This window comes from Ophidiomyces ophidiicola (assembly GCF_022830035.1).
Source record: "Ophidiomyces ophidiicola strain CBS 122913 chromosome Unknown scaffold_27, whole genome shotgun sequence".
NCBI lineage: Eukaryota > Fungi > Ascomycota > Eurotiomycetes > Onygenales > Onygenaceae > Ophidiomyces > Ophidiomyces ophidiicola.
In genome coordinates, this window is record NW_026054667.1 from 36,305 (window position 1) to 63,100 (window position 26,796).

Genomic DNA, 26,796 nt, shown 5'->3' on the forward strand with positions numbered 1-26,796 from the left:
ATCCAAAAGAAATGTGTCTGTTTTCATCTCGGGTTTTCACTCATTTTATACTCCGTATATACCCTTCTTTTCGACTGGTTTAGTGCAACATTTTAGCCTCTATTTTGGATATGGAACATCTCCAGTATCATTCGCTCGCCGAAACGGTTGTTTTTGATCAATGTTTTGTCGCTTTTTATTCATAGCTCTTGGGTATCGTGAGAAGAACTTGCTCCTTTGATAACAATGGGTTATGCAGCCAAGCTCAAAAAATCTTGTTTCAAGGTAATAAATCTATCAAACTGCTTTATGGCACACATGGCTCCTGTTGATCCTTCCGTATTATGGTTTCTAGTAGGTTAGTCTGCCATGATTCATGTCGGGTCAGAGAGGAAATCATCTACTCCGGAATCACCTTTAAAACACCTTTGGGTAAGATTCAAAAAATATGAATAGCTATACTTACAATTAACTAATCCAGCGACGGCCCCCAATATCTAACCCGTCACGGAATAAACGAGAGGGATGAAATTTTAAAGTGGGTCTAGAGAAACAACACCTCAGGATACATATCGCTGGGTCCTTTCAACAGCCCTTCCGGTTTCCCAAGCAAAGAAAAATCGAAAAATGCGGAAATGTATGCCCCCAGAATTTGGGCGTTTCGCTCTCCCTCAATAGCCCCAAACACATCTCCAACCTTATCCCTTAGTTTTCCCAAATCTACAATCTCCGGTATATCCGAAAAGGTGAGATGCACTGTCTTGGTTAACGATAGCTCTTTCTTCCACACAGCATCGTGTGGGGGTGTATTCATGGCTATCCAGAAATCCGTCCAGCTTTTATCATTGGTCTGGTTATGTCCAATAGCGCCCCAGAGAAGAAACGACTGTCGGGTCTTGTTGGAGCCAAACCCTCTTATAGATTCGTCATCATAAATGCCTCCATCCAGGTTAACTCCGCCGGCGATATTCGGATCTTTGTACATTACCCCCGCGGCGGTATTCCCACCCAGGGAGTGTCCGAAAATTCCAACGGGTTGACGACGGTGTAAAGGTGAATTGGCACGGGTCAGCGAGTCAATTACAAAAAGCATATCGGCGACGCGAACTTTGACAGCGCGGTTGAAATCTTGGATGTCTTGGGATGGTATCAATGTTCCGTCCGGAAATTCAACAGCAAGTGCGTCATATGGATGGTCCACAGACACGACTGTATAGCCTTTGGAGGCGATCCGTTGTATAATTCCAGCATACCCGAGGCGCGTTCCACCGAACCCTGGTGAAAAGACAAGAAGTGGGAAACTTTTGGCATGAGGAAAGTGGCCGTATTTACAACAGACTTGCAGCTTAGCTTCTTCAAGATATCCAGGAGGGAACTTGACAGTCGCAAGAAATTTTTGTTCAAGAATTCTTGCAGTCCTGGTGGGTAGATACTGCACCTTACAGACTTCTCTGCAAGATTGCCTAGGAACCGGGTCGAACCGTGATACCATCAACCGTCGAAGGTGGGTGGTATTGAATGGGTCAAGCCGAGATGTATCCACAAGCTCATACTCCCTATACTTCACTTGAAATGGGCCATCTGGTTGCGGAAATACTATAGGGGGAGCAGAAGAGAAAGTTAATAAGACAAAGCACCACAGACCAACGATGGAGTGGGGGAAAAATGTATGCATCTTGAAGACCAGGTGGCCACCACAAGGTTCTGAAAAACTGGTTGACCAAATACTAGGCAAGGAACTTGTCCAGGGCTTACTAGAATACTTTATATCTCATGGCCGCGCAGCTAACAGGGAATAGAGACATCATAATAGCCCGCAGGATACTGGCCAGGCCGGTATCGCCGGTTTGGCGATTTCCATGGCCAGATTGCCAATCCCAGCCTCCAATAACAATGGTTTGGGCTGGAGAAGATATCGCTAGAAGAGAGTCAGCAAGGATCTACCGGAAATACCTTCCGATTCAGCTTCTTCTCGAAGTAGCAGCCCATTGCAACGCCGAGTTGTCAGACACGAACAGCTGAACCGTCGTTGGCACAGCTGACAGCCAAGCTGCAAGTTTTGGCGAAACGGCAGCGAAATCGACAGGTGGAGCCGGGCCAATGACGTCAATCTGAGATGCGCAAGAGCCGCTTTCCGGCCTCGAAGCCAATTTTCACCTCGCCCGTTGTTTGCAAACCCGTTCAGCAGGCACAGCGATGTCTGCAGGCTGCACCTGAAAGCTATTGAGGCTGTAGTTCTGCAGCATGGGACCTAGAGCTGTTTTAACTTGGAAAACCCTTGCCTGTTGAGAGTAGTCCTTGAGTCTTCAAGCGCGGTGCACACCGAACCATGCTCACGATGACCAGTGTTCAGATACGGGATCTACTGAAATTTCCTGAAAATGGGAATAATGCCACAGACACAGTATTAAATGGCATTCACTTCAACCTAACTGCTCTGCGACATTTTAATTATACACTGTACTCAAATGGGACCATATCGAACGGGTCGAACTGTTGGCTTTCCTTCGACAAGTATAAACCAGCAATACTATCTAACGGAACTTTTATCAATGCTACCTCATGTTATTTCCCTATTGAGAATATTGGAACCCGAGGTGGCGTTGGAATCGCTTTTGCATCGCTCTTCGCCATTTCCATTGTGTTCGCCTTGATTGGCCTTCGGAAGCATGGCTCGACATATCTACCTCTGGATAAGCGGTGGGCCTTGGTTGGGAGAAGATGGCAATGGTATTGGATGATATTTGTCGGGGTTTGCGGTACGGTCAGTTGTTTCATGAGCATCGATGTCGACCGAAGCTATCTGCAAAGCACCGCGATTATCCTACAAAGCTTCTTCTACTATTTGGCGTTTCCATCAGTTTTAGCTGCAATATGGGAAGGTGTTAGAAATTGGTGAGCAAAACCAAGTTATTTAGTGTGCAAACAAAATGGAGACCGCTGCTAATTCGATACAGGGGCTCGTGGCAGGAACGCCAGATCCAAGACCGTGATAACTTCGCATTTGTTGCTGTAACAACCAGGGAAAAGCAAGAGTTCTACCTACCCCTTATTTTCTATTTCTTTGCGTTTCTAAACTTCTTTCTCACCATTCCAAGGTCATGGACGAATATACAAAAGCAAAGGAGCTTTGATCAACAGGAAACATTAGCAAGGCCAACTGCAACAGACGGACGTTTCAAATCCGCAAGCTTTGTCGCCATCGTTTGTGTACTTTTGATCTGCTACAGCCTTGGGCACAGCCTATACAGATATAAGTCTCGGCCTCAAGGCCGGGTGAACGTCGCTTATTACATAGCCGCCACGCCATTAAAATTCACTCTTACAATCCCCATTGCTGCGCTTCGTATAGGATTCGGTATTGTCTCGGTTTTTGAATGGACAATATCTCCGTTGAAATACAACGGCAACCCCGGCTGGATATATGGCTTTGGCTATACCCCTATACTTTTGATTCTTACGATATTCAATATATATGGCTACCTCGACCCAAATGAGGATCAAGATCTTATTCGTCAACGTATCGAGCGTGGTCGTTCAGCAGATGATGAATTGGGAGTCGACCGGAAAAGCAGAAAGCCACATTGGTGGCATCGTTCAAGGCCTGATTTCACCGTTGGCCCTACCGGCACGGACTTAGATTCGAGACTTCGATGCTTGGTACCGCAAGTAGGTGGTGGCGCTGCCACGCAAAAGAATATCCAGAAAAATATCGAAATGGGTGTTCTTAACCCAAATAAATACAAAGATCTTGAAGTGCCAAATCAAGGCTCCTCATCGAAAGTCCTTCTAAACCAACCTGAGTGGCCACAAAAAAATAATCTTGTCGCTGAAGATAAAAAAGAGGAAGTAGATATGAAGATAACGCAGTTCAATGTGGATGACACTCTGGATCCAGAGGCGAAAGCTGGATCTACATTAAGTCGCAGTAATAGTGCAACCACCGCGTTCTCCGGGGAGACTTTAACGTCTCCAACTAGGACACAAAAGGTGAGGAGTATGCTGGATATCTAGGATACCGAATCAACACCCAAGTTATGGATTCATCATTCATGTGTCATGATAATTATTGGAGTTCCTCAGAAGGGCGAGGTAGCATAAGTTGGAGTTTTAGCTATGATTATTGGTATTTGGATGAGCACCATGGTTTTTAGGATATACGGGAGTACTTACCCCTGCATTCAACTTATATACTAAACTTGGTTTTAATGGATACTCCACATAGAAGTATGCAGTAATACTATGTAACTAACAATTTATTTGCTCGTTTGCCCCATCAACAGCTCAGACCAGGCTCTACAGTAATATCGGGAATTTTGAACCAGTCGCGAATACGAAACAAACACCCGAAACGAAAATTAAAACTAATTATTGTTTTGGATGTTCTTCTGTCCGCCCCGTTTGCGAAGCTTTCTTACTATCCCTTTTGTAAAGAAACAACAAGGTGTTTAAAAAACCAGATCCATCACTGCCTATAGTTGATTTTCAGACACTCACACCGTTAAAAGGTTCCCAAGATCCAAAATTTACGGTAGAAGGAGTCGGAGATTTCCCTTTGACTGTCCTTCAAAAAGGGTAAAAAAAAACCAAAGAAAAAAAAAACCAAGAAAGAAAAGGGAAGGGTCACATCCACGTCCTCCCTTCCGAACGGCAACAGGGAACAGGGAATAAGCACAGATCGGCGTTGGAGTTGTAGGAGCTGTATGGAATACGACCCGGTGGAGAAATTTGAGCATTTAAGCTGTCCCCGCTATTTATGCATATTTTGCTCTTCGAAGTACTCCGTGTATCACATGCTTATGTTGGAAGCAACTCCGTATTGGCGATTCTTTGTGCGCTGGAAAGACAGAAGCTGTGCCGGGGTTTCCTTTGTGCTGGCTAACAGCGCCAGGTGCCTTGAATATAAAGGCGGATGGTTGACCATATGTAGGCGAAGCCTAGGGGGACGGAAACAGAGGTCTTTTTGGCTAATATTAATATGGCCAGGGGAGAGCCCAAGCGGGGAGAGGGAGGAGCAATTGCGCCCATCCCTGATGTTCCATACCATACGTAAGTATGCAGCAGTGTGGAGGACTGAGATGGTGGCACTTAGTTAGGTTGTGGACAAGATTCTTGTCTTGATCCTTGGTACGACCCTGATTATCTATCAGGGTACGGCGTGCGCAGTGGTTTGCGCTACCATGGGAGTGAGGTATATGTGCATCGATGGGAGAATGCATCTGCAATAATTCATATGTGATGTGATGATACACTCAAACTTGGTTTGAAACCCGAGCCGGACCGTAATTCTACCCGCGTCCTCCATGGGAACTGTGCAAGGGGAAAAGCATGGCGGAATGGCATGGCATCAAACCCGTGACAAGGACCTGGCACCTCGCGGCGCGGCCACGTTACAACCAACTGATAGTTTACATCTGCCCACGATGAAACGTATATCAGAACTCAGGGGTAAAAGTCCGCGTTCTTAAAAAATTCTTGAGAATAAAAAAAAAAAACCGTGGTGTGGCACATATACGCTGTAAAAGACCCAAATCTTCATATATTTCGTGATTATGAATGGTATTTATATACATACAAATACACTTTTTACCACAAATGTGTGTGTAGGAATATATGTATGTATATAGATAGGCATGTACATACAAATAATAATAATAATAATAATGACATACAACGCCGGACCAACGCAAAACGAGGCTTCCGCTCCGTTCCCGTCTTTATTCCCTATGCCGCCGGAGCGCCATTTTACCATGCAAATCAATGACAAGCCCCGATGCGTAACCCAACCCGACCTTGAAATGCTGAACAAATTCAAAGGAAAGCGCTAGGCGAAAATAAATGTAGAAAAGGCGGGGATTTTATGAAAGAGAAAATAAAGTAGGGTGGAGGGTGATAAATGATCACCGGATATATTAGATGTGGGGATAGAGCGATACTGAAAAATTCACTTCATCTTCCCAGAATATAGATTAAGTCTGGAAAATTGAGAATGCCACACAATCTGGGAAGCTGGCAGCCTGGATCTTATGCTGAAAAAACCCTGTCGAGTTGTCTCAAAGCTCTCATGTCTTCTCCAAACCCGATCTTGTCACTGGGGATATCCTTTGGCCCTTCGACTTTCCCATTTGAAGGCTGCTTTGTGGAGGCTTTCGAGTGTTCAGAGCTCGTTGTAGAAATCGAGCTTGTCATTGTAGGAGCCTCATCGGAGTTTACAAGGGCATTGATACTCGGCACAACGTTCGCCGACGTCGCGGTATCTGATTGATTGCGCACACTGCTAGCTGGCGAGCTGGCTTCGACAGGCCTTAAAGGAGAACGAGTTGTCTGTGAGCTGCTTCTGATGTCCTGTCCATAGTCCGCTTTTAAGTCTCCCTGACGTGCGTCGTTTTCTGCTGGAGGCGTTGCTGGGTGGGCATGTCGCGCATGGGGATTTACTAAATCGTGGTGGGTAACGACTGGGGAAAGACCTTGCGCGTAATATGGAACCGCGTGACCAGCAATTTGTGCGGCGTTGGCATGCATATGAGCCGAGATAGATGCTTGATCTGCTGGATGCAACAACCTGTCGTATGGGGAAGGATATCCAGGCGGATGATGGTAGGCAGGGGGGCCATATGGATAAGGTGTAGACCCGTTGGCAGCCAACGGTGGTAGATAGTTTGAAACATAAGGTATCATAGACACAGGTGTTGGTCCAAGTATAGGGGGGTGGGGCCATCCATATGGTGACGGGCTGTACGAATGGGGAGTAGGGCGAGGAAAGGCAATCGGGGGAGGGACGGCGATACCACCCCCCATGGGACTTCGGGTAACCACAGGCAAGTTTTGCTGATCGTTGACACTTGACTCAGGATAAAGACCTTTCTGGGGTCGAATCTGTCGCAGCTGCGGATCTGTAGATGGCTGGCATAACCCTGGCGCGGTGGGGTGGGTTCTTGCATAGTAACTAATGAGATGCAGATGTTGGCCCGTAGAAGTCGTTATACTGAACGATTGTTTCATTAACCCGTCGGGTTTATAACGGTAACCATCGGGGCCTTCTTCGCCCTCTCCCTGATCCTCATCGCTCCCTCTGTTGCTCTCTGGTGTTTTGCCGGCTCTAGACGAGTGACCTCCTCTTTTGCCTTCCATTTCTCTGTAGGTCAAAAAGCTACCTGAAACTCGACTGGCGCTCCAGGACTTTCCGTCGGTCCATCGCCTCATTCCTGCCTCTCTCTCGTCCCAAACAAAAACAGAACCTGACTTGATGGACTGGCGCTCTTTTTCTGACAGCCTCCGTTGGACGCGTGGCAGCAGACCAATTCGACAAGCCTCAAAAAGAATGATGGCGTCTGCCGGAGTGCGAACATGTCCATGGTATGTTTCCATAGTTCCTAATGCCAAAGATGCTGACTTGTATTGCGTTTTTTCGATATCAAGTCAGAGTGCCACACACGTTACTGAATCCATAAAGGTTGGAGGTTCATGAGGTAGGTGACGAAGTCGAGGGTCCACCCTAGTCTAATGTATGTGATTTTATGGTTAGCCACCGCTGCATCTTTTGGTACGATCAGGACTGGGAAAAGCAAAATTGAAAAGTGGCATGAAATAGCAAAGACTTCACTTGGTTACCGGCAAACATGATACGACAAAAAAGTGGGCGAAATACAGCCGTTGGTTCCAAGGCGACAAGGGTGGTGAACGTGAAGGGAGTGGCCGCAATTGATTCTAAAAGCGTAGCGGAGCACTTACAAGGTGTATTTTGTGTCGAAGAAAGGAGATGCAGCAAGAGGTCTGCTATATAGTCCGTTCCTCCGGCAAGAAGAGCACAGTAAGAAGATCTATAAGACTAGAGATACAGGACAGAGCCAAGTTCGGGCGAGAACAAGAGGCGGCAGCGGGCAAAGCGCAGTAGCAAGAAGAGAGTAGAGCAAGGCAACGAGCCAGAACAGGGCACAGGAGCAGAGAGGTGAGAGAGGTGGGCAGGAAGCGGACCGCGCAGGCTGAAGATAACACCGGTTTGGGAAAACGGGAGCAGAGCCACGTGAGAGAAGGCCGTACCGTGGTTACCGAGTAACTTACCGCGTATGCTTTTGACGCAGCTTAGCGCCAAACCCTAAATTCTCTTGTTTGAACTCTATTGCCGGCTCCACCCGCGAGCGACGGTGCCTGCGCTGCTGCCGGAGTTGCGACCAGAGAGAGAGAGAGAGAGAGAGAGAGAGAAGAGCACCGCCCCAGGCTCCCAGCAGCCCCCAGCCGGCAGCCGGCAGCCGGCGAGCTGGCTCGACGGATCGACGTGCCTGGCCTGACGATGACGCGGTAACGCGCTCGCCAGCCAGGCGCGCAGCATCTGCATGGCACGCCGGCCACTGCTAGTTCCTTAGCAGTCCCTCCCGCCATGCAATAATATTTGCTCGGCGGCAGGATATCGATTTAAGCTTACACAAATCCTCCGCCCTCAGTGGGTGTCATCCAAATAACCGTGCTAAGACACCGCCAAGGTTAGAGAAAATCCGCAAACACTGCTGTTGACCTCATGCCGAGCAGCATTTGCAGGCTGGGCAGGTGGAGAGATGATCCAGAGTCTTGCCTTCAGACACCCGATTCCCTCAGTGAGTCTGGGCTGAGGCCTTATGGTCGCCTTGGAAGCCTTGAGTTAATCAGACATCGCATGTCGGGCCATTTTTCGACGACGTTGATATAATAATATTATTTTCTTCGTACTCCGTACTCCGTACTCGGTATTATTGGAGTTACTAATTCCTCGGCCAGGGCTACAAGAATCGTGTTTGCTGTCCAAGCGCACTATCCGGCTAGGAAGGGCTGTCGGTCTTTTCTCGCTGTTTCAAGTGCCCTAGAGCTGTAGCTCCAGGTTCATTCCACATGGAGAACGCCAGCCGACCAGAGTGGCTTGCTCTCGCGGAAATGTCATTCTGGTCGCCTTGCTCCAGTTCGGGTGGCGGCAAGACTTTCTCGCCTATTCGCTCGCTTGGCACGGAATGATGGCGTCTTCTCCACAGTCATAAAGCTTAAGCATAGTTAACCCAGCCTTCCCAGGCCTGTAGAGAGATCAAACCCACGCTTCCGTAGCCGGGGGATTCTTGTGCCGCAAAGTTAGTCGCGAGGAGTGCTTTCTTACTCGTTTTTGCTTCAGAGCATTCACCGGTGTTGGGTGGGTATTATTGCCTGGGTGATATCTGCCGGCCGCTTCGAAGATACTCGGCGCCCCGCCGCCGCTCACGGAGCCTCGTGCTCGCCAGCCGAAGCGTTGGCCCAGCAGATTGAAATTACCGCTAGGTTTCCGCGTCCCATCGCCAAGGAGGTTTAAATCCCTCGAGGCGCCAAATGAAAAACCTAAAAACTTAAAACGGACTTGGCAACAATCGCTGTTAGTCAGCCGAGTTAAATTGGCGCAGCAAGCAAGGCGCCCGTCGTGCCCGATACATAGATCCTTGCCGCCGTTGGCAAGTCCGTCGATTTGAAATCGAGAGTGTGGCATTCGAGCGTCTCAAACAGCGCCCCGCCCGACTCTCGCGCCTACTCCGCAGCTTACACACGTACGGTTGCAGGATCGCGACGTAAGAGCAGTCGGGCAAAGCCTTTCATACTCCGTGACGATGATGAATCAACAGGCCGGTGGAAATCGTGGCTGACTGCCCTCCGTATGCACCTAGCACTTTAAGGTTGCTCTGAACCCGTGTGGCTTCTGATATGCCGCCACATCGAATCTGCCCTCAGCTCTTGGCAACTTCTCAGAAGCCTGGCCAGCCCCTCCAAAAAACAAATCGTCAAACCATCAACTTACTCTGTCGGGACATCCTTGCTTCCCAGTAACAGCAGGCAAAGATCTTCACGAGGATCAAGGCACGCCGACCGGAAGATTAGCCCGGATGTGCGAAAGACCCGCATTGGACTCGACTGCCCCGGCGATCTTCTGACCTTGAACAAAAGGCCATTAACATGAAGAAATTATTTCGAGACCGCCGTTTGCAACATCTCGAGAATATATATGCTCAAAATGTCTGAGAGCCGAGCTTACCAGCCCCTTGCCGCCATTTCTACCAATCACTACATCAGAAGCCCGCACCATCGAACTCCTTCGGTGCTTAATTATCTGACTTCACGCTTCTTCAAATCTTGACCAACACAAGGCGTAAGCCTCGCCGGCAAAGCAAAAAAGAAAAGAGGGGTCATTATTACCACTCTGTTCTATTTTTGCCTGGGACTGACTCGTATTTACACGGCGTCTCGTTAAAAAAGGACGGAACTGGCATCATGGTATCGTCCTGCAACATTTGACGCGCAATAATCTGGCTATGCCTTCGACTCTTTTTTAGGCAAGTCTATGCCGTATCAAATGGCAACGAGTTAGAGACGGCGTGCTATGTTGGTCAGTTGTCTTGGACCATTTCTTAGGAGTTCTTGATTGGCATAACTTGGCTACAGACTTCTCGAAGCTAAGAGAACAGCAAGCCAGCTGACAAGACATTAAGTACCAGAAGTTGACTATCTTCAGACGCGTAATTTTCTTGAGAGCTCAAACCTTAGAAATCCTATTTGAGTCCTGCCACAGGAAGCTGATCCCAACTTTTTTCCATGCGTGATTTTGGCTTGGTAAGCCGAGACCTCTAATAATGACCTGTGTACGTTCGCCAGTCTCGACCCTGCTCCGTATACTCCGTACCTTCATACGTTGGTTTTAAGTCCAATCAATCATACTTGATGCGACGGATAGACCCGCAGCTGAAACATCTTGCGAAAAGCTCGTAAATTATTTATGGCTTTCCAAATATCGATGCGTGCTATTTGAGAAAATTTTATCGCACGGCCTTGGCCCCCCTACCCATATGTGCTTGGAGCAGGATGCTTCTTTTCTGTAAGTAATCCTGTGCCTTGCGGCATTTTTGAGTTCTCGAAAAAGCACCATCAACAACCACCCTCGCCTATAGCCTTGGCAAAACATCAAGCGTTTGATTGTGGCGCAAGTTAAAATCGTTCAACAGGGATTGTGAGAGGCTCCCAGACATAGTTCTGGTTGGGAAGGAGATGCGTATCCAACTGGTGATGGAGATTTTACGGAACAAACTGAGGCATGCTTCCTTGCATGTAGTGCCAGAAGGTCGACGCAGCCCTCTGGCCGAGTACTCAAGATTTATCCAATTTTTAACAGTTTAGATAACCTAGACTGGTCTTGGCCACATAGTTTCTACACGATGCCATTCATTCTACGATGTAACAGTGAGCGTAGTAGACGTATGTTTGCTTGCACATTCATGCTTATATTTCACATGCCAAGATAAATTGCAAAAGGCGGTTAGGTTTTCGAAAAAATTGTCCTTAATAGTGGCAATTCAGTCGAGTTGTGCCAAGTATCAGGTTTTTGGAAATGACTATTCACAAGTTCAATTAGGGGGATTAGGTAGCGGTTCTTTCGCTGCCATGGTAAGGAAATCAACAATGCTGCCACGCGTTTCCACGGAAGTGATAGCGAGGCGGACAAGTGCATTTCTGGAGCTCGTATAGTTAATCAGTGGAAATATTTGCCTGCATGGAATTTGTCCAACTTGAAGAAAGTTTGGGGGAACAATGCTCCCACCACTGGAAGTACTGCACCCTACTCTGTACTAGCCCACGTGGGAATGGCACCTACCTCCCCTTTGCTCTACGAAAACATCAGATGCAGCTTCTTAATAAAGCGGGCCAGGCGCCACCGTTGAGATTCACAGGTATGTATAGAGTAATCTGTGTGGCTGAACAGGTTTCAGCGTTTTGCATGCTGCTGTCGTAGGATACAATTTGGCAGATCCTTGCTTCTAGGCCTCACCTGTGTCGTATTTACTCTTTATTTGTATAGAGTACTCCAAGAAAACAGGCGTCTTCAGGAAAAGGCATATATGCATGTCAGCGTGGATACAAAGTCGCGATGCTAAAGGCCTCTTTTCAATCTCCTCTGCGGTATTTTAACCGCGGCCCTTCCTCTGATGTCGGGGACGCCATCGACGCCGTTGCAGTGCAGTCTGTGTGAGGGACATTTCGAACTGCCTCGGCCTCCCCGCACAGCCGGGCCGGGGTACGTGGAAGCCAAGCCGACCAAGACGCCAAGTCCAGACAGTAAGCTGTGGTCCGTGTCCATCAATTAAACAAACCTCTTGGCGGGCGCTGCTAAGCTTTTATGGATTCTCGGCAGTGCGACATTGCCAAGCACGGGGTACCGCTGTCGTCATCGCGACAGATTCACAAGCCGGAGACTGGCAGCTGCCAGCCGCAACTATCGCCTGCTATTTTCTCGCGAGCAGCCGCTGATTCTGGTCGCATTCTGCCCCTCGTCCCTTTTATCACCACGCAGCTCCTGATCCAGGCCCGAAAGCTCCGCAACTTGGCTCTGACGCCCGTTCCCCACATAGGCTCCTATATTGCCCTCAAATTCACCAATGGTGGCAAACTAAAATGCTCCACAAGGCTTCGAAAAAAAAGGATTCGACAAGCTCCCAGGATGGGGACACTCCTAGTATGGCTGATTTATGCTTCTTTTCATCTGGACCGCTCGGCGCTGGAGTTTGGAGCGAAGCCCGCCAACGCCAAATGGGGCCGCGTTAAGGTTAAATTTATAAGGTTTAGCTTATGCACTCCTGACACTTGGGTCTGGGAGCAAAGACAGCGCTAGTAAGCTTGGCTGAAATGGCTTTACTCAGTACACAAAGAAGGATTCGGCCCTGAGATCTGCCAGTCGTCTGTGGTCAAACGCGAGCTCCAGATGGGCTATTTCCGTCCCTACACCGTCAACAACGCCGGTTGGGGTCGAGCGTGCTTCGTGTCAAGCACGGAAACACGCCACTTCGGCCTCCGGTCACTCTTGCAGCGCTTCGACGAATCCCATCTGACTACGGTGTAATCCTCGATCCGCAGGACCTCCGATCTGTTGACTAGAAGGTCGGCCTATCACAAGCCTACTAGTAGCTAACTAACTAGGGGATTTTCTCGCTTCCTACTCCGTACTCCGTACATAGGTGCAAGCTGGGGCTCTGGACTCGGGCGCGACGCGCGTGCGGACCTATATGCTCCGTCTGGAGTACATATCACATCTCATCATCTCCATAGGATCCTGATAAACAAGAACAACACATTGGGAGTCGCGTACTCTGGAGAGACAGCTTCACTACTACTTAGCATCTGGCGACGTCTCACGCATTAAGGGAGGCTAAGGCGTGGCGCCAGCCCGTGCCCACGTTTTGGCCCACTTTGCAGTCTCGATCGTTAGTGTTGGCCCTTTTTGCCTTATCTTGACTCTCTTCCTACATATCGGTCTACGTGCTGGGCGCTCGGCACAGTTCCATCGGATTCCGTGTCTCAGGGCTCAGGATGCCCAGCGCAGGAAGAGAGCATTGTATGCCAGAGATTGTGCAGAAAAAACGATCGCTGTGTTATCGCTCGACGCAGCTACAGGACACAATGGCTCCAGGACACAATGAACCGAGTGATATGTCGAGGTTTTAATTTACCGTGGAACGGAGATCGCCAGGTCGGAACATTTAAGACTAGGAACTTCGGAGGTAAATACTCTGGATATCCAATCTGACCTTCCGAAAAGCAAGGCATGTGCAACACACCGGCGCTCACGCCAAGCACTTCCTCCGAACTGATTCCTGTTTTTTGGAGGCAAACCAAGAATTAAAAGCCCGCTGACGAGTTAAGCACCAAGACGCGCAGGCCTTATCCGCCGCGGGACCCATATATCCTGACTTGACTGAGCACCTTGTTTAGGTTCCCGTGGTGTTTGGCGAGCCCCCTGAGTTACATCCCCTATGATCTCAAAATTTCCTGTCTCTCGGCCCCAAAGCTAGGACTCCACACAGCTGATTTATGGAGCAGTACTCCGCAATTGAACCGAATATCCTTATTTCAATAATGATGTTGTAGTTCCGGAGTCCTAACCTGCATTATCCAGCATTTCAGCGGAGAACACATCAAGCTTCTTCAATCTAGAAGGCATCGCGCTCAACTTCAGGGTACTTGCTAAAATGCTTAATATTAACCTTCCATCATCAATCCAAGTGGAGTGTGCATTTTGAAACGGTCTTCAACTACTTATTGTGATAATGGAATGTTGAGCCTGGGCCCTTCTTTTGAAAGAGTCACCTTTGACAGGTATGGAGTAGCATTGCAGAGTATGGAAATCTCTCATTTACACATACGACAAGACAATACAGATGGAGTACTGCCATGACGATTAATCGGGAATTGAATGTGATTGCCTTGCCTTACCGTGTCAGTTCGATCGTGGCACAATAATGCTTCTTTGTCTCTGGCAATGACACGTTCCTTCGCTTGAAGATTAACCCGGATTAACCAGCCTGGATTGCTGGAAACATGATCCGTGCCCTTGAAGAAGCATCTGCAGATCCATCGGCTATATATCTTGGTGACATCCTTTTTGTGAAGGATTAGGGTGCCTCATTGGATGACTTGCCAGCCCTGTCATCATAAAAGGATTCTCGGCTCTCGTTGGCTGGCGAAAAGGATTCTTGACCGGGCCTCCTGGTATTTAGGGGCTCTAAGGACAGTAAATGTTGTTCCTGGAAATAGCTGCTTCATTTCCGCAATTTCCGTTTTGCCCGCTGTTTATTTTCGGCTTATTGCTTTGACGGTCTATGCGGAATTAGTTCAGTGATGCCAGCCGGATATATATGCTGCACTCTATATAGAAATGTTGTGGGTTTTCTTGAGTTTCATGACCGCCCTCATCAGCCGCAACTCCTCTTCTATCTTACTTATCTTTATGTCTCGAACAGCGTGGCCTTAAGCTGACACACATCCAGCACAACATGTGGAAATCAAGGGTAGCAGAAACAAATTTTCCGTTAATACTAGCCGGCTTAAGAAAGATATCCTAACTATCAAAACCTTATGAGGTCTGTTATCTAGGCATGCGTCTATAGATGTATGTCCTTACATACATACATGCATGAGCGATGGCCAACCCTCAACAGATGTGAGATACATGGCCATTAATACTTGTGTTTTGACTTTTTCATCGTCCTATTTGTCATATTCAAAGCGCGGATATATAATGAGACATTGTAAGATAAACAAGGATACTGTAGCCTGTACGGAGTAGAGAACAAGCAATAATTCTTACTTGACCAACTCAACAAATAGTTAGTTACTGGGAAGTCCCTTGCTGGGTGGCTAGGCATAGGTAGCGGCAAGCAAAAATCTAGGATTCTATCTTACATCTCATTACACATTACATAAATCATGTTGATTTCTGGAACCTCCATAGGTAGGAAAGAGGTCGCAGGGCTTAACAATCTGCTCTCCCAAAATACCTTGGGAACGGAACTATATCCCGAATACTAGACACGCCAGAGAGATATCCCAGGAACCTATCGAAGCCCAATCCAAAGCCCCCGTGTGGCGCGCTACCCCATCGTCTCAAATCCGCATACCACCGAAGGGAACCTAGATCTTCATCCGAATTGAGATAGGGATATACAGCGTCGTTGGCATTAATAAGGTCTTCTTCGAGGCGGCGTTTCAACAGTCCATGCTCTCGCATATTCTGAACCAACGCCTCCAGCCTATGCTCACGCAGAGAGCCCCCAACAACCTCACAAACTTCTGGCATAATGAGATCGAAGCATGCCACTGTTTGTTTCTCTGGGCTACTAGGTATCGTGGCTGAAGAAGCCATGTAGAAAGGTTTCACGGACTTCGGATAATCTGTGATGAAAATCGGAGCACCATTACCGACCGCGGAAACGAGATATTTTTCATGCTCTAGTTGGATGCCTGCAGGCCACGAGGGTGGAAAATCGAATTCGATTCTTTGAGACTCTACAGCACTCCGAAGCAAGTCAATCGCGTCCGTGTATGTGATTCGTGGCCAAGCTTTGGCGTTCATCAACCCGGTCCAGCGCTCAGCCAGGCCAGAATTGACGACATCCTGGCCAGACTCACCAGTTCGTTTTGCAGATAGAAGCTCATTAGCTACAGGTGTGTTATACAGCTTCTCAGTTAAAGTACGAATCATAGACTCGATGAACCCCGTTAATTCATCTAGAGTATCTATAAAATTCAGTTCTGCCTCAAGCATGTAGAATTCACTCAAATGTCTTGGTGTATCACTCTTCTCTGCCCGAAAGGTAGGCGACAGGGCCCAAACATTGCCTAATTCTGCTGCATACGCTTCTAGGTGCAACTGCGAAGACACAGTAAGGTATTTGCGTGACCGAAAGAATTCTTCACTTTGATCTTGAGAAGCGGCTTCACTCGGGCTTAACTTGAAGACTTCACCGGCACCTTCGCAGTCTGATGATGTGATTAAGGGCGGTTGAACTTGAACAAAGCGATTATCGGGGTGCGAGTGGAAAATATTGGTGACCTGGTATATACTTTCGGAGCGAAAGCGGGAGAGGAGGGAATTGAACGGAGTTCGTAATCGCAAATGCGGTATCGTTCGAAGGAAGTCTGGGGTATGATATTTCTTTTGGATAGGGTATGTCTGTGAGGGCATATAATTGTGAGGATTATATTTTAAACTGAAGAAAACTGTGATCTAACCTGAGGATTTGCTTCTCCAACCAGTCTCACTTCCGTAGCGTGCAGCTCATGTGTTTGACTCCTACCAGGTGATGGTGTCCAGACGCCAACTATTTCAACGGCCGCTCCGGTTGTTAACCTGTCCCAAAACTTAAGATCCACATCATTACGAAGAGATCGCAGGGGATCTTACTTCGCACCCTGCTCCGGCGACAAGATAGTCTGAAGTGTCTGAATCGTTGAGCCATCGGATATTTCCGCAAATGCCCATCGTTTTTGTTTTCGTACAGACTTGACCAGCCCACGGATTAGTATTTGACAGTGATCCAAGGGTGCGTCATTGTTTGGCTCCGGTTTGGAGGCTTCGAAAATTTGTGCACATCGCAATGCAACTGGTCGAGTTGATCGGGAGTTCAGGTTGGATGCGGCCGTTGATAGAGACCGTCGCCATACCTGCATTGCGATGTAGGCTCAATACAAGCCGAAAACACGATTGCCTTTCTTCAGTGTATGTCTGAAGAAGAAGGAAAGCGAAGGTCCCGCTTGATAATTGATCACGTGATGATACTAGGCGGCCCGCCCGATCTAGCATATGGAGTACTTAGGTGCTGGCATGTACTCCGTAGGTAGGTATGTACATATTAATGGATGTTACTGATGGAAAAAAGTGCAAGTGTAGTGTTTGGAGAAGTATGTATAGAGTATAATTGAGATCCAATACGCTCTATCAAAAGTACTCCATGAAGAATTAGAGGCTTATATTTACTTCATCCTGCCCAGAAAGCTATGCGGATATATCAGTTGGTAGCCCACTGTTCCTCGGAAGCCTTTCTGTCCTCTTCAATCATTTCAATGGCCTCTCCAACATTGTAATTGGCAGCTTCGACGTAAACCCTCAGCCTTGAAATAGGCATTCTATCTCTATTGTAGCCTAGGTCACAGAGTACCGCCACGCAAGCTTCAATCTTCATCTTTTCATCAGTAGGGTTGTCAAGGTAACCAAAGTCTATGCAGTCTGAACTGGAGGCGTCCGGTCGGGATGAGGTTTCGTTTCGAGTAGAGCAATGCACAAGAGAGTTAGTTGAGTTTTGTATAGTAGTTGCTAAGGGAAAAGGTGACAATGAGGAGTTGTTCTCGGTAATATCCTCTTGATATTTTGGCCAGGAACCCGGTACCTTATCTGGAACGGGGGGGAGTGAACTGGCTTTCGCAAAGTTTGCCTGGCCTTGAGAGAGTAGTTGGGAAATAGAAAGCGGTATATGTCGTGGGGAATCAGCGTCTAGTGGCCTGCGCATCTGACTTGGAGATACGGTTGTTTGAGTGGGCATATCACGGTCTACATTTCCAAAGGTACATGGTGGGTGGCCAAGCAAAGACGACAGAGGAGGATAATGTAGGGACAAATCATCGCCGGTAGGCGTTTTTTCAAAATTCTTTGGCGAAGAACCATCTTGTACACGTGGTGTCATAGTCCTGCCGCTTGATTTGAGGTTCGTAAGCGTACGTGGCACGCTGGTTATCGATGTGTGAAAAGTTTGAGTGTGTTCAGTTGCTGGCATAATATCTAGCGGTATCCTGCTCCGATCATCCATACGGCTAGGGCCTTCAACGCCGAGACTATCGGCTGCCACATTAGAGTGTTGTTGTTGTTGTTCTGAGGAGTCTAAGGGCTGGTCTGGTTGACTAGAGGCGACAAGATCATCATCTCTTGAGATGGGCTGAGTTAGGTGGGGCATTGAGATTGAAGGTTTATAGGGAATGTCTCCGCCGGGGCTGTATTGGCTGTATTCAACGTCCAGTTTCCGCCCCGCAATAGCAGTATCCTGGAGAGCACGAAGCGCACCAGTTGCTGCATATATAGATGGGAAGTAGATGTAGGCAATGCCCTCGTGCCTTTCAGCGACACTTGCAACAAAGCCATGGTCTAACAGGAGTTGCTTAATCATCCCTGACGTGATTGTAGAATCCAAACCACGAATAAGAAGAATATGACCCTCATTTCTGCCATAATGGCTAGAGGAATCAGCAGTATGTAATTGTGGGGGGAGTTGGGTGTTTAGCGCTTCTACTGGGTCACCACTCACTGCCCGCGATTTCCCAGAAGGACTTTCATTAGCAGACATACTTGAAAATCCCGACTGAAAAGCGGTAAACAAAGTTTTTCTCATCTCAGAAAGTTCAAGCGCAAAACCTCGAAGTCCATCTGCTTGAGCAGCACGCATCCCCGCTGGTTCACTTCGGGTAGCTGCTGCTTGGGTGGAGGTGGCAGCATCTTGCACAGCTTTAGCGAGGCTACTAAAGTGCGATGTCATGGTAGTAAGTGTGTCTTGAACTGTGGTTTCAACTTGCGTCGGAACTTGCTGTTGAGCAACAGCCAATCGACGCTCAATTTCCGGAAATTTTGACTTTAGTTCGGAGGTGAGCTGTGCCAAAGAACTCAAGAGGGTTTGTACAGTGTGCCCAACCAGCTGAGCCGTTCTTGGAGCAAAGTGAGCTTTAGGGTCCGGTTCAGTTGCCACCCCTGCTTGAGAGTCACTGGGTGCCTCAGCCGGGGCAGAACGAGCGCCTTCATTCTTAGTGGTTTCGGTCGAGAGATCTGGCATAACTACTTTCGATAGTTCTGCCTCAAATGCAGCTAGAAATGATTGCGATTGCTCCTCGATAGGTGATTCTTGGCTTTTTGGCTCTCTTTCGGTCAAAGTGTATCCATCTCGATCTGACTTCGAGGCACGCTGGGGAAGCGAGGGAGGTTGATAGCAGGCTGACGTTTGTGGATGATGCTGTGACAAAAACTGTCCAGGTTCTTGGATATCATGCTCGAGGCTCTGGTCCTCCCATTCCAATAAGCCGGTTAACGGAAGTCCAATATCCGTGTCGGTAGAGAACAAATTCTGTTTCGAAGCATAGAATGGGCTAGTACTTTTGAGATCACATGGAGATGAGTTTTCATGCACAATTGTCTGGATTTGCAGTTTGGGTCTGTGTGCCAACTCAGATGGCGAGCAGATGCCGCGTGTTTTCCTCTGATGTGAAAGAAGAGTAGAGTATGAAGATGGGTGCACAGAGGTATCTAACATTGAGTATCTTGCGTGAAAGGATCTCCATTTCAGTATGGTGGAGGATGATTTGTTAATATCAAATACATGTATTGGAGCCCTTTCAAGTCCATCATGAGCAAGGTTTGCCGGGAGAGTGGAAATTTCTGCGGGTTCGTCCAGTCTCTGAACGAGTTCGAGAGATGATCCTACCTACATACATAATCAGTTAAAAAAATCAGTGGTTTGTTAGTGATCCGACAGACCGTGACCGTCTCGCCATCATCTTCATCAAAATAATGAAGTTTAGCCTCGGGTAGATTGAGAATTGTTTCATCATATTCGCTGCGGGATATTTCTACTATACCGTCGTAGGTGTGGCCTAGGGTCGGCGTGGGTAGAAGGCGGCCTGCTGGAGAAGCATTGTGGGGGTCATAGGACAACTGATCAAGAGCCGGATCCAAAAGATCCTTGATGAGGAAAGGTTTCAACATATTTGCAAAATGTTTGAAGGTACGATTTTTACTAGAAACCGAAGAGGATACTTCAGAAGTAGTCCAAGGCAGTAAATAATATACCTCAATGAACAGAACGAAAAATGGCAGCCTAAACTGAGCCTCGGTGGCGACGGGATGGCGACAATAATATAGTTAACTATCAAAGTGGTGGCTTTACCAAGCTTGTAGCCCTTCGTATCCAGGAACCCCGCATAAATCCATAGCAGGACACTCTTAGACTGGGGATAGGCAATGGTATTTGCGATGCAGCTGCGGCTGGTGGCATTGAGTCGGTTTTCTCTCAAGTTTGAGGGGCGACATCTCGTGGCGCGGGTAGTTACATCACCGTCACGCTATCCCCTTTTCGGCCGTCACATGGCGACTCGCTCAACCTTGCCGTTGGTGAAAAGTTCGTTGAAGCGAGCCTCTCGAAGCCATTTTAGCAGGCCTATCACTCTCAATTGCTTCGTGAGGTGCTGGACTAAGGAGCTTTGCTTGGATATTGTATATATTCTAGCTCCAATCAGAGAAATGCTACGATACCCTCTGAGAGCATCGTGCCGACCGAAGTGAGGTGCGGAATCAGCTCCCGCTGTCCGGAGTATGTAGAGCTTTAGTCACGGAACGGTTCATTGTCTGGCGCCAGATGGAATCTTCATTGACACTGTTTACTCGTTAGAACAACGGATCCGGTTCCAGGTCGTCGTATAATGCCTCCAACATCGTCTCGACATGTGCGAAAACCACCTTCCGCTGGCAGCAAAGTTGAACAAGTTATTTTCGGAAACCTGTGTTTCAAGACCTGGTATGATGCACTGTACCCAGAAGAGCTTGTTAGCAAAGATACGGAGACGTTATATGTTTGCTCTTGGTGCTTCCGGTATACGTGCGACCGTACCGCGTATGTTGGCCACATGCGTTTCTGCCAACTCCGAGCCAGCCCGCCAGGCACCCAAATTTATTTCGACGAAGGCTATTCTGTGTGGGAAGTTGACGGAGAAGATCATATGCTTTTTGCACAGAATCTATCCCTTTTCGCCAAGCTGTTCCTCGATCAGAAATCGGTTTGTTTTGATGTTGCTGGGTTCCTCTTTTATCTTCTGGTGTACGTTGACCCTGCCGATTCAGGGAGCTACCATATCTTAGGATACTTTTCCAAAGAAAAAATGTCTTGGGATGCAAATAATCTAGCCTGCATTCTCATATTCCCTCCCTACCAACACCAAAAGCTGGGACAATTTCTCATGGGCATTAGCTACCACCTTAGTACGTGGGAATGGCAAAGAGGAACCGGGAGTATTGGAGGTCCTGAGCGGCCTCTTAGTGCAATGGGGGAAAAGAGCTACATCAGATTTTGGGAAGAGAGGCTCGCTAGATATTTTCTTAAAAATTTATCTCCCGATGGGGGCAAAAATCCCGCGGGGCCGTCAAGGGCACGAAGAGGACGAAAGACTAAACCACAAGAAGAAATGTCATTACAAGAACTTGGCGAGGCTACAGGCATGCTCGTCGAAGACGTCGTTACGGCTATAAAGTCAATGGAGATCGCAACGGAGGAAATGCCAAAAAAGAAACGGAAGAGGGCTTCAAAGCGTGATGACGAAGATGCTGAGGAGGAAAACAGTGTCGCTGTTATCAAGAAATCTAGTGTTTTTGAGTGGGCCAAGAGTCGTGATATTGGTTTGCAGGATCCTATCAATGAAAAAGGGTTTCGTGGGAAATGGGCACAGCGAAACAACATCGAGCCTCCTTCGCCTGAGGATGGCTGACTGGATATAGGGGTGATTTAAGCATGCATAAGCAGGCGTTCCAGGGAATGGAGGCGAATGGTTTGCGATTTTCATGATACCCTGTACAATAACGTCCCCATCGTTAATCAAATGGCTTCACTCAAACAATTTCCAAATCTAGGTAGCCTGGTTGATTTTACTTGGAGTACCTTTAAAACTGTTCACGACATCCGGAGATGTATTGGTTCTGGGTCATTCTCTTAATATCTATTGCCTGGGAAGCTAGCCAGTAAATACTAAAGCCCAATTCCATTTTTTGACAGGTAATTTTGATTGCGCCCCGGCAAACACGAAACTGCCTTTTTGCTCCTACCCTTGCTGACATTATTGCTCGTCCATGCCTCCAGGGCCACCCTGCCTTCCCATTTGCCTAGCCTTTAGGAGTTCATCGCAGAGTAGTAAATTGGACGCAATACCTGCACTTGATGCAATGCAATTGCGTAAAACTCGGTAAGAATCAAATACCCCCAATTGGACAGGGTCCATAGGCTGTCCTGATGCCAAGTCAAGACCTGCAACGTTCCCATCAATATGTTCATCCTGTAAAGCAGCGAGAGACTCTTGAATATCGTGACCCGAGTTTGCAGCTAGGGTTTTCGGGATGACCAAAAGAGCATCAGCAAAAGCTCCGACCCCATATTTTGTTTTGCCTTTAAGAGATTTTTTGAAAGTTTCCGACATCAAATGAGCGGCGCATGCAACTTGGAAAGACCCAGCACCTGGAACCACACATTTATCCACAATAGTGTTGTATACTGATCGAAGGCCATCACGGACTGCATCAGTAACCTGTGCAATTGTGTGCTGATTTGGTCCTTTAATCAATAGTGTAACAGATTTAGGATCCTTGACCTCCTCAACAAATGTATATTTCTCTTCACCAAGCTGATGTTCATATACAAGGCCAGCCCAGCCAAGAACGTCTGGGGTGAGATCATCAACACTGTTCTGTGCAGTGCCCCCACAGACGAGCTGTAACCGTTCCATATTCCGCCTCTTTGCTCGACGTAGTGCAAAAATACCATTCTTGACAAGAACATCCAAACTCAAAGGGTCAATGCCTTTTTGATTGATGACGACAAACCCTTTCTTAGGGTCATTTCCGCAGACTGCTTTTTTAAGCTCGACAATCTTTTTTAATTTAGAATCTACGAACTTTCGTTCGCTTTCCACGAGTTTATCTCTCTGCTCTGCACTAGAATAATAGAACCCCGAGTTGATTTCGGATTTCTCATACTCAAGACTAACATTAAGAGTCAAAATAAAAGCGTTTTCTACCCGTTTTGGCATATCTGGATGCCTTGCTCCATGGTCTAAGGCTAGTCCCCGAATAAGTTGGGTATCAGACGCAGTGCGATGTTGCATTTTCATAATTTCGATCATGTGTAAATCGGGTTTTTCAGGTGGGTGGTAAATTGCCAGAACTGCGTCAACAATTGGCTGCGTCAAGTGCTCCGCCAACGACTTATTGAGCTTTGTGGAGAGGGACGTTCGAGCAACAGAGAGCAAAAGCTCTCTATCGATTTCTCGGTCAAGCTTAAACGAGTCTAGGAACTATCACTCTTCTTAGAAGGTTTCGTGTAGCATGTAGCAGTTCTCTTACCTTCAGGGACTCGGCCTTAGCGATTTCATACCCATCTGTTATCACGCGCGGATGGAGACCTTCTGATATATGTCGATCTGCCTGCTTAAGGAGCTCTCCAACCAAAAGGACCACAGAGGTGGTGCCGTCACCCGTAATGTCATCTTGTGCCGTTGCTGCGCGCGCAATCATGACCTTTGCAATCAATACTGTCAGCTATGTACCGCATATAAAAGGCTCAATCATACCGCCGTGGGATTTTGAATTTGCTATTTACAATTAGCAATTGTTCTTCAGAATCGCTTACGGGGACACAAACCATTTCACGCAACAACACGTTTCCATCCTTTGTAAGTTTAATCTACTCATAAGGAATGTAAGTATAGGGTTATGTATTTAAAATGACATAGTATCAAAACAGGACCTTACCCCGCCAGCGCCATCAACGAGCCTTTACGAAAGTTTTGTTAGATTTGAACAAGAGACGTCGATGAAAGGGTAAACGTACATTTTAATAGTCCCAGAAGGGCCTAAATTCGATTTTAAAACATCCTGAAGACCCTCTCCAGCGCTGATATTTACTTTCAACGCTTCCCCTCTCCGCTTGCTTGCTGTTAGTACATTGCTATGAAGGATATGGTGGGGTGCAATTTACTCTTGATTCCGCCTTCGGGTTGAGAAGTTGTGTGGCAGACATAGTAGCTGCAGCACGACAGCCAGATAATCTAGCCTCGTTATAGATTTGATACACCACAAATGGGCTCTTAAACCAGGGCACTGGAGAGAGAACTGTTTGTAAGGGATCAGAAGGCAGAAAAGAGTTGAGGTCCGCTCGTGACCATGCCAAGCTTTTTGCATTTAGCTAACTCGGAGTACTTTGATTAGTAACAAGGTTTATCTTGCCAACAGCTATTGTCGTCTGTCACATAAATACTATAATTACCACGCAGCAGGGGAGAAATCCTCTGTTACTATAAGTAATGTTTTGAAAAATCATATAAGCGGTAAATGTCGAAGATCTTCGCCCGAGTTACCTAAATGCGCTGTTCGGGTCGGATCATATAATATTCCTTGGGTACTTTCCCCGGATTATCTAAATATCCGAATGCTTCTTCTAGCGACAAGAAAAAGTTTCTCACAACCATTCGGTTGAACAAACCCTCTTGAGATACCAGCACAGCAGAGACTGTTGGCTTTTGGTTAAGTGGTGAGGTCTTCTTGGTACAAGTATAGTGATGGCGGATTTTCTTCTATTCGAAGGCCCAATGGGCTATTCCCTTTTTAAGGTGGCTCACCAAGCCGACACTGTGGGAAACCGGTTGAAAGAAGTTCAAGATGGAATGCAGGATCTCGCCAAATTTGGCAAAATGGTTGATCTTGTTAGCTTCTTGCCGTTTGAGTGAGTTGTCGTTGTTGAATACTTAGCTCTTCTGATCTGCAACTCACAGATTCATCTTCTAGGAACAACAAGCAGGCGCTCGGAGAAATAAACGATGTCTCTGAGGGAGTGGCATCGGAGATGCTAGTATCTTTCCTCGACCTAAATCTACCAAAACCCAGTAAAAAAAAGACAGTCGTGTTGGGGGTTTTCGACAAAGCTCTTGCTGGCAGTATCAAAGCTGCATTCCCTTTTGTCGAGTGCGAGACAGGAGATACAAGCGAAGTTGTCCAGGATATGCTACGAGGAATCCGGCTTCACGCGGCGAAGCTCTTGAAGCAGCTTCGAGAAGGCGATCTTAATACCGCTCAACTCGGCCTCGGCCATGCCTATTCTCGAGCAAAAGTGAAGTTCTCTGTGCAGCGTGATGACAACCATATCATCCAGGCCATCGCTATTCTCGATCAACTAGACAAAGCTGTTAATACATTTTCGATGAGAGTTCGAGAGTGGTATTCTTGGCACTTTCCCGAACTCTTCAAGATCGTTTCTGATAATCACCGATACGCACGCCTTGCGCTACTTATTCGAAATAAGAAAGAACTCACGGAAGACAAGCTGCATGATATTGCGGCTATCGTTGAAGATGATGAGGGCGTTGCGAGAAGTATCATTGATGCGGCGAAACATAGCATGGGCCAAGACATTTCCGAGTCTGATATGGAAAATGTCACATCCTTTGCTGAAAGAGTTGTCAGCCTTGCTAACTACAGAAAATCTCTACATGCTTACTTGGTATCTAAAATGAGTGTGGTTGCTCCAAATCTTGCAGCTCTCATTGGAGAAATTGTTGGTGCGCGACTAATTTCCCACGCCGGGAGTTTGACAAATCTATCCAAATACCCTGCCTCGACCGTTCAAATTCTTGGTGCCGAAAAAGCACTTTTCAGAGCACTTAAGACGAAAGGAAATACTCCAAAGTACGGCCTTTTATATCATTCCTCATTCATCGGCCGTGCAGGTCCCAAAAATAAGGGCAGAATTTCCCGTTTCCTTGCAAACAAATGCTCGATCGCTTCTCGAATAGATAACTTCTCGGAAACTCCTTCTACTAAATTTGGTGACGTATTACGGAAGCAGGTGGAGGAACGACTTGAGTTTTATACTACCGGCGCCGCGCCCACTAAAAACGAAACCGCCATGGTAAGTTTTCCATTGAGTTCCTCCAGATCTGATCTGATTGATATTGTAGAAATCCGCCATGGATTCCCTGCTAGCCGATATAAAAATTGATGCTGAGGACAGCGATGTGGAAATGGATGATACTGCCGAAGTGACTCAGAGCGTGGAGAAAAAGAGTAAGAAGGAGAAAAAGGGAAAGAAGGACAAGAAAGAAAAGGGAGAAAAGAAGGAAAAGAAGGCCAAGAAGGCAAAAGGAGAGGAAGATGATAAGGATACGCCGAAGAAAAAGAGGAAGCGAGATAGTGAAGCTGCCTCCACTAAAAAGAAACCCAAGTCATGATTATCCGGTGAATATTGGAGTTGATATGGTACTTGCATTGGCGTTTTGATGGAACATCTTGTCTTTGGTTGATTTTCAAAACTGAAGATTTTCTTGATACAGTTGTCTGATATTATTTGCTGCAATGTAGATGTATGTACATCATTTGTCTTTCAGAGGAAATTTTGCCTGGACATGTCTTAAACCTATTACCCTCCGGTACCATTGAGAGTTAATCAATGCTTACGGGGTAACTACTTAATAACTAGTAGTTTTTGGTACTACGCATTGCACCTTCTAACGCTATGTACATTCTCTACTTCTTATTGTATTGGCATTTGTGCTTCCTCTCCATGCTGAGACCATATTGGGTTGGCGCCCGTTTTTGTGGCATTTATAAGACCTTGTACAGAGGGCTTCGTACTCCATACCGGAATTCCAGATCTGTGGAATACCGTAATGTTACGGTAGTGGCAACGTAACCACTACATAGTAACTCAGCACAACATTGAAACA

The 26,796-nt window shown here is 47.1% G+C and overlaps 8 protein-coding genes across 8 annotated transcripts; 3 read left to right on the forward strand and 5 right to left on the reverse strand.

Moving 5' to 3' along the window:
* Positions 1–523: 523 nt before the first annotated feature.
* Positions 524–1,654, reverse strand: LOZ57_005378 (uncharacterized protein; the record flags this gene model as incomplete). Its single annotated transcript, XM_049254409.1, has 1 exon — positions 524–1,654. The coding sequence occupies one exon, from the start codon at positions 1,652–1,654 to the stop codon at positions 524–526; it is 1,131 nt and encodes a 376-aa protein (XP_049106556.1).
* Positions 1,655–2,317: 663 nt separating this feature from the next.
* On the forward strand, positions 2,318–3,993 carry LOZ57_005379 (uncharacterized protein; the record flags this gene model as incomplete). Its single annotated transcript, XM_049254410.1, has 2 exons — positions 2,318–2,874; positions 2,937–3,993. 2 exons carry the CDS (start codon positions 2,318–2,320, stop codon positions 3,991–3,993), a joined length of 1,614 nt encoding a protein of 537 aa, XP_049106557.1.
* A 2,010-nt stretch (positions 3,994–6,003) lies between these two features.
* PTH2 (Gluconate transport-inducing protein) lies at positions 6,004–7,347 on the reverse strand (the record flags this gene model as incomplete). Its single annotated transcript, XM_049254411.1, has 1 exon — positions 6,004–7,347. The coding sequence occupies one exon, from the start codon at positions 7,345–7,347 to the stop codon at positions 6,004–6,006; it is 1,344 nt and encodes a 447-aa protein (XP_049106558.1).
* Positions 7,348–15,259: 7,912 nt separating this feature from the next.
* SLM5 (asparaginyl-tRNA synthetase) lies at positions 15,260–16,956 on the reverse strand (the record flags this gene model as incomplete). Its single annotated transcript, XM_049254412.1, has 3 exons — positions 15,260–16,459; positions 16,519–16,636; positions 16,691–16,956. 3 exons carry the CDS (start codon positions 16,954–16,956, stop codon positions 15,260–15,262), a joined length of 1,584 nt encoding a protein of 527 aa, XP_049106559.1.
* A 338-nt stretch (positions 16,957–17,294) lies between these two features.
* LOZ57_005382 (uncharacterized protein) lies at positions 17,295–20,026 on the reverse strand (the record flags this gene model as incomplete). The annotated part of the gene is made up of 2 exons (XM_049254413.1): positions 17,295–19,745; positions 19,799–20,026. 2 exons carry the CDS (start codon positions 20,024–20,026, stop codon positions 17,295–17,297), a joined length of 2,679 nt encoding a protein of 892 aa, XP_049106560.1.
* Positions 20,027–20,739: 713 nt separating this feature from the next.
* Positions 20,740–21,798, forward strand: SAS2 (SAS complex subunit; the record flags this gene model as incomplete). Its single annotated transcript, XM_049254414.1, has 1 exon — positions 20,740–21,798. The coding sequence occupies one exon, from the start codon at positions 20,740–20,742 to the stop codon at positions 21,796–21,798; it is 1,059 nt and encodes a 352-aa protein (XP_049106561.1).
* Positions 21,799–22,143: 345 nt separating this feature from the next.
* CCT6 (T-complex protein 1 subunit zeta) lies at positions 22,144–24,098 on the reverse strand (the record flags this gene model as incomplete). Its single annotated transcript, XM_049254415.1, has 7 exons — positions 22,144–23,373; positions 23,423–23,596; positions 23,650–23,670; positions 23,721–23,762; positions 23,831–23,852; positions 23,910–24,004; positions 24,057–24,098. 7 exons carry the CDS (start codon positions 24,096–24,098, stop codon positions 22,144–22,146), a joined length of 1,626 nt encoding a protein of 541 aa, XP_049106562.1.
* A 538-nt stretch (positions 24,099–24,636) lies between these two features.
* Positions 24,637–26,301, forward strand: nop56 (Nucleolar protein 56; the record flags this gene model as incomplete). The annotated part of the gene is made up of 3 exons (XM_049254416.1): positions 24,637–24,800; positions 24,863–25,982; positions 26,032–26,301. 3 exons carry the CDS (start codon positions 24,637–24,639, stop codon positions 26,299–26,301), a joined length of 1,554 nt encoding a protein of 517 aa, XP_049106563.1.
* Positions 26,302–26,796: the final 495 nt, after the last annotated feature.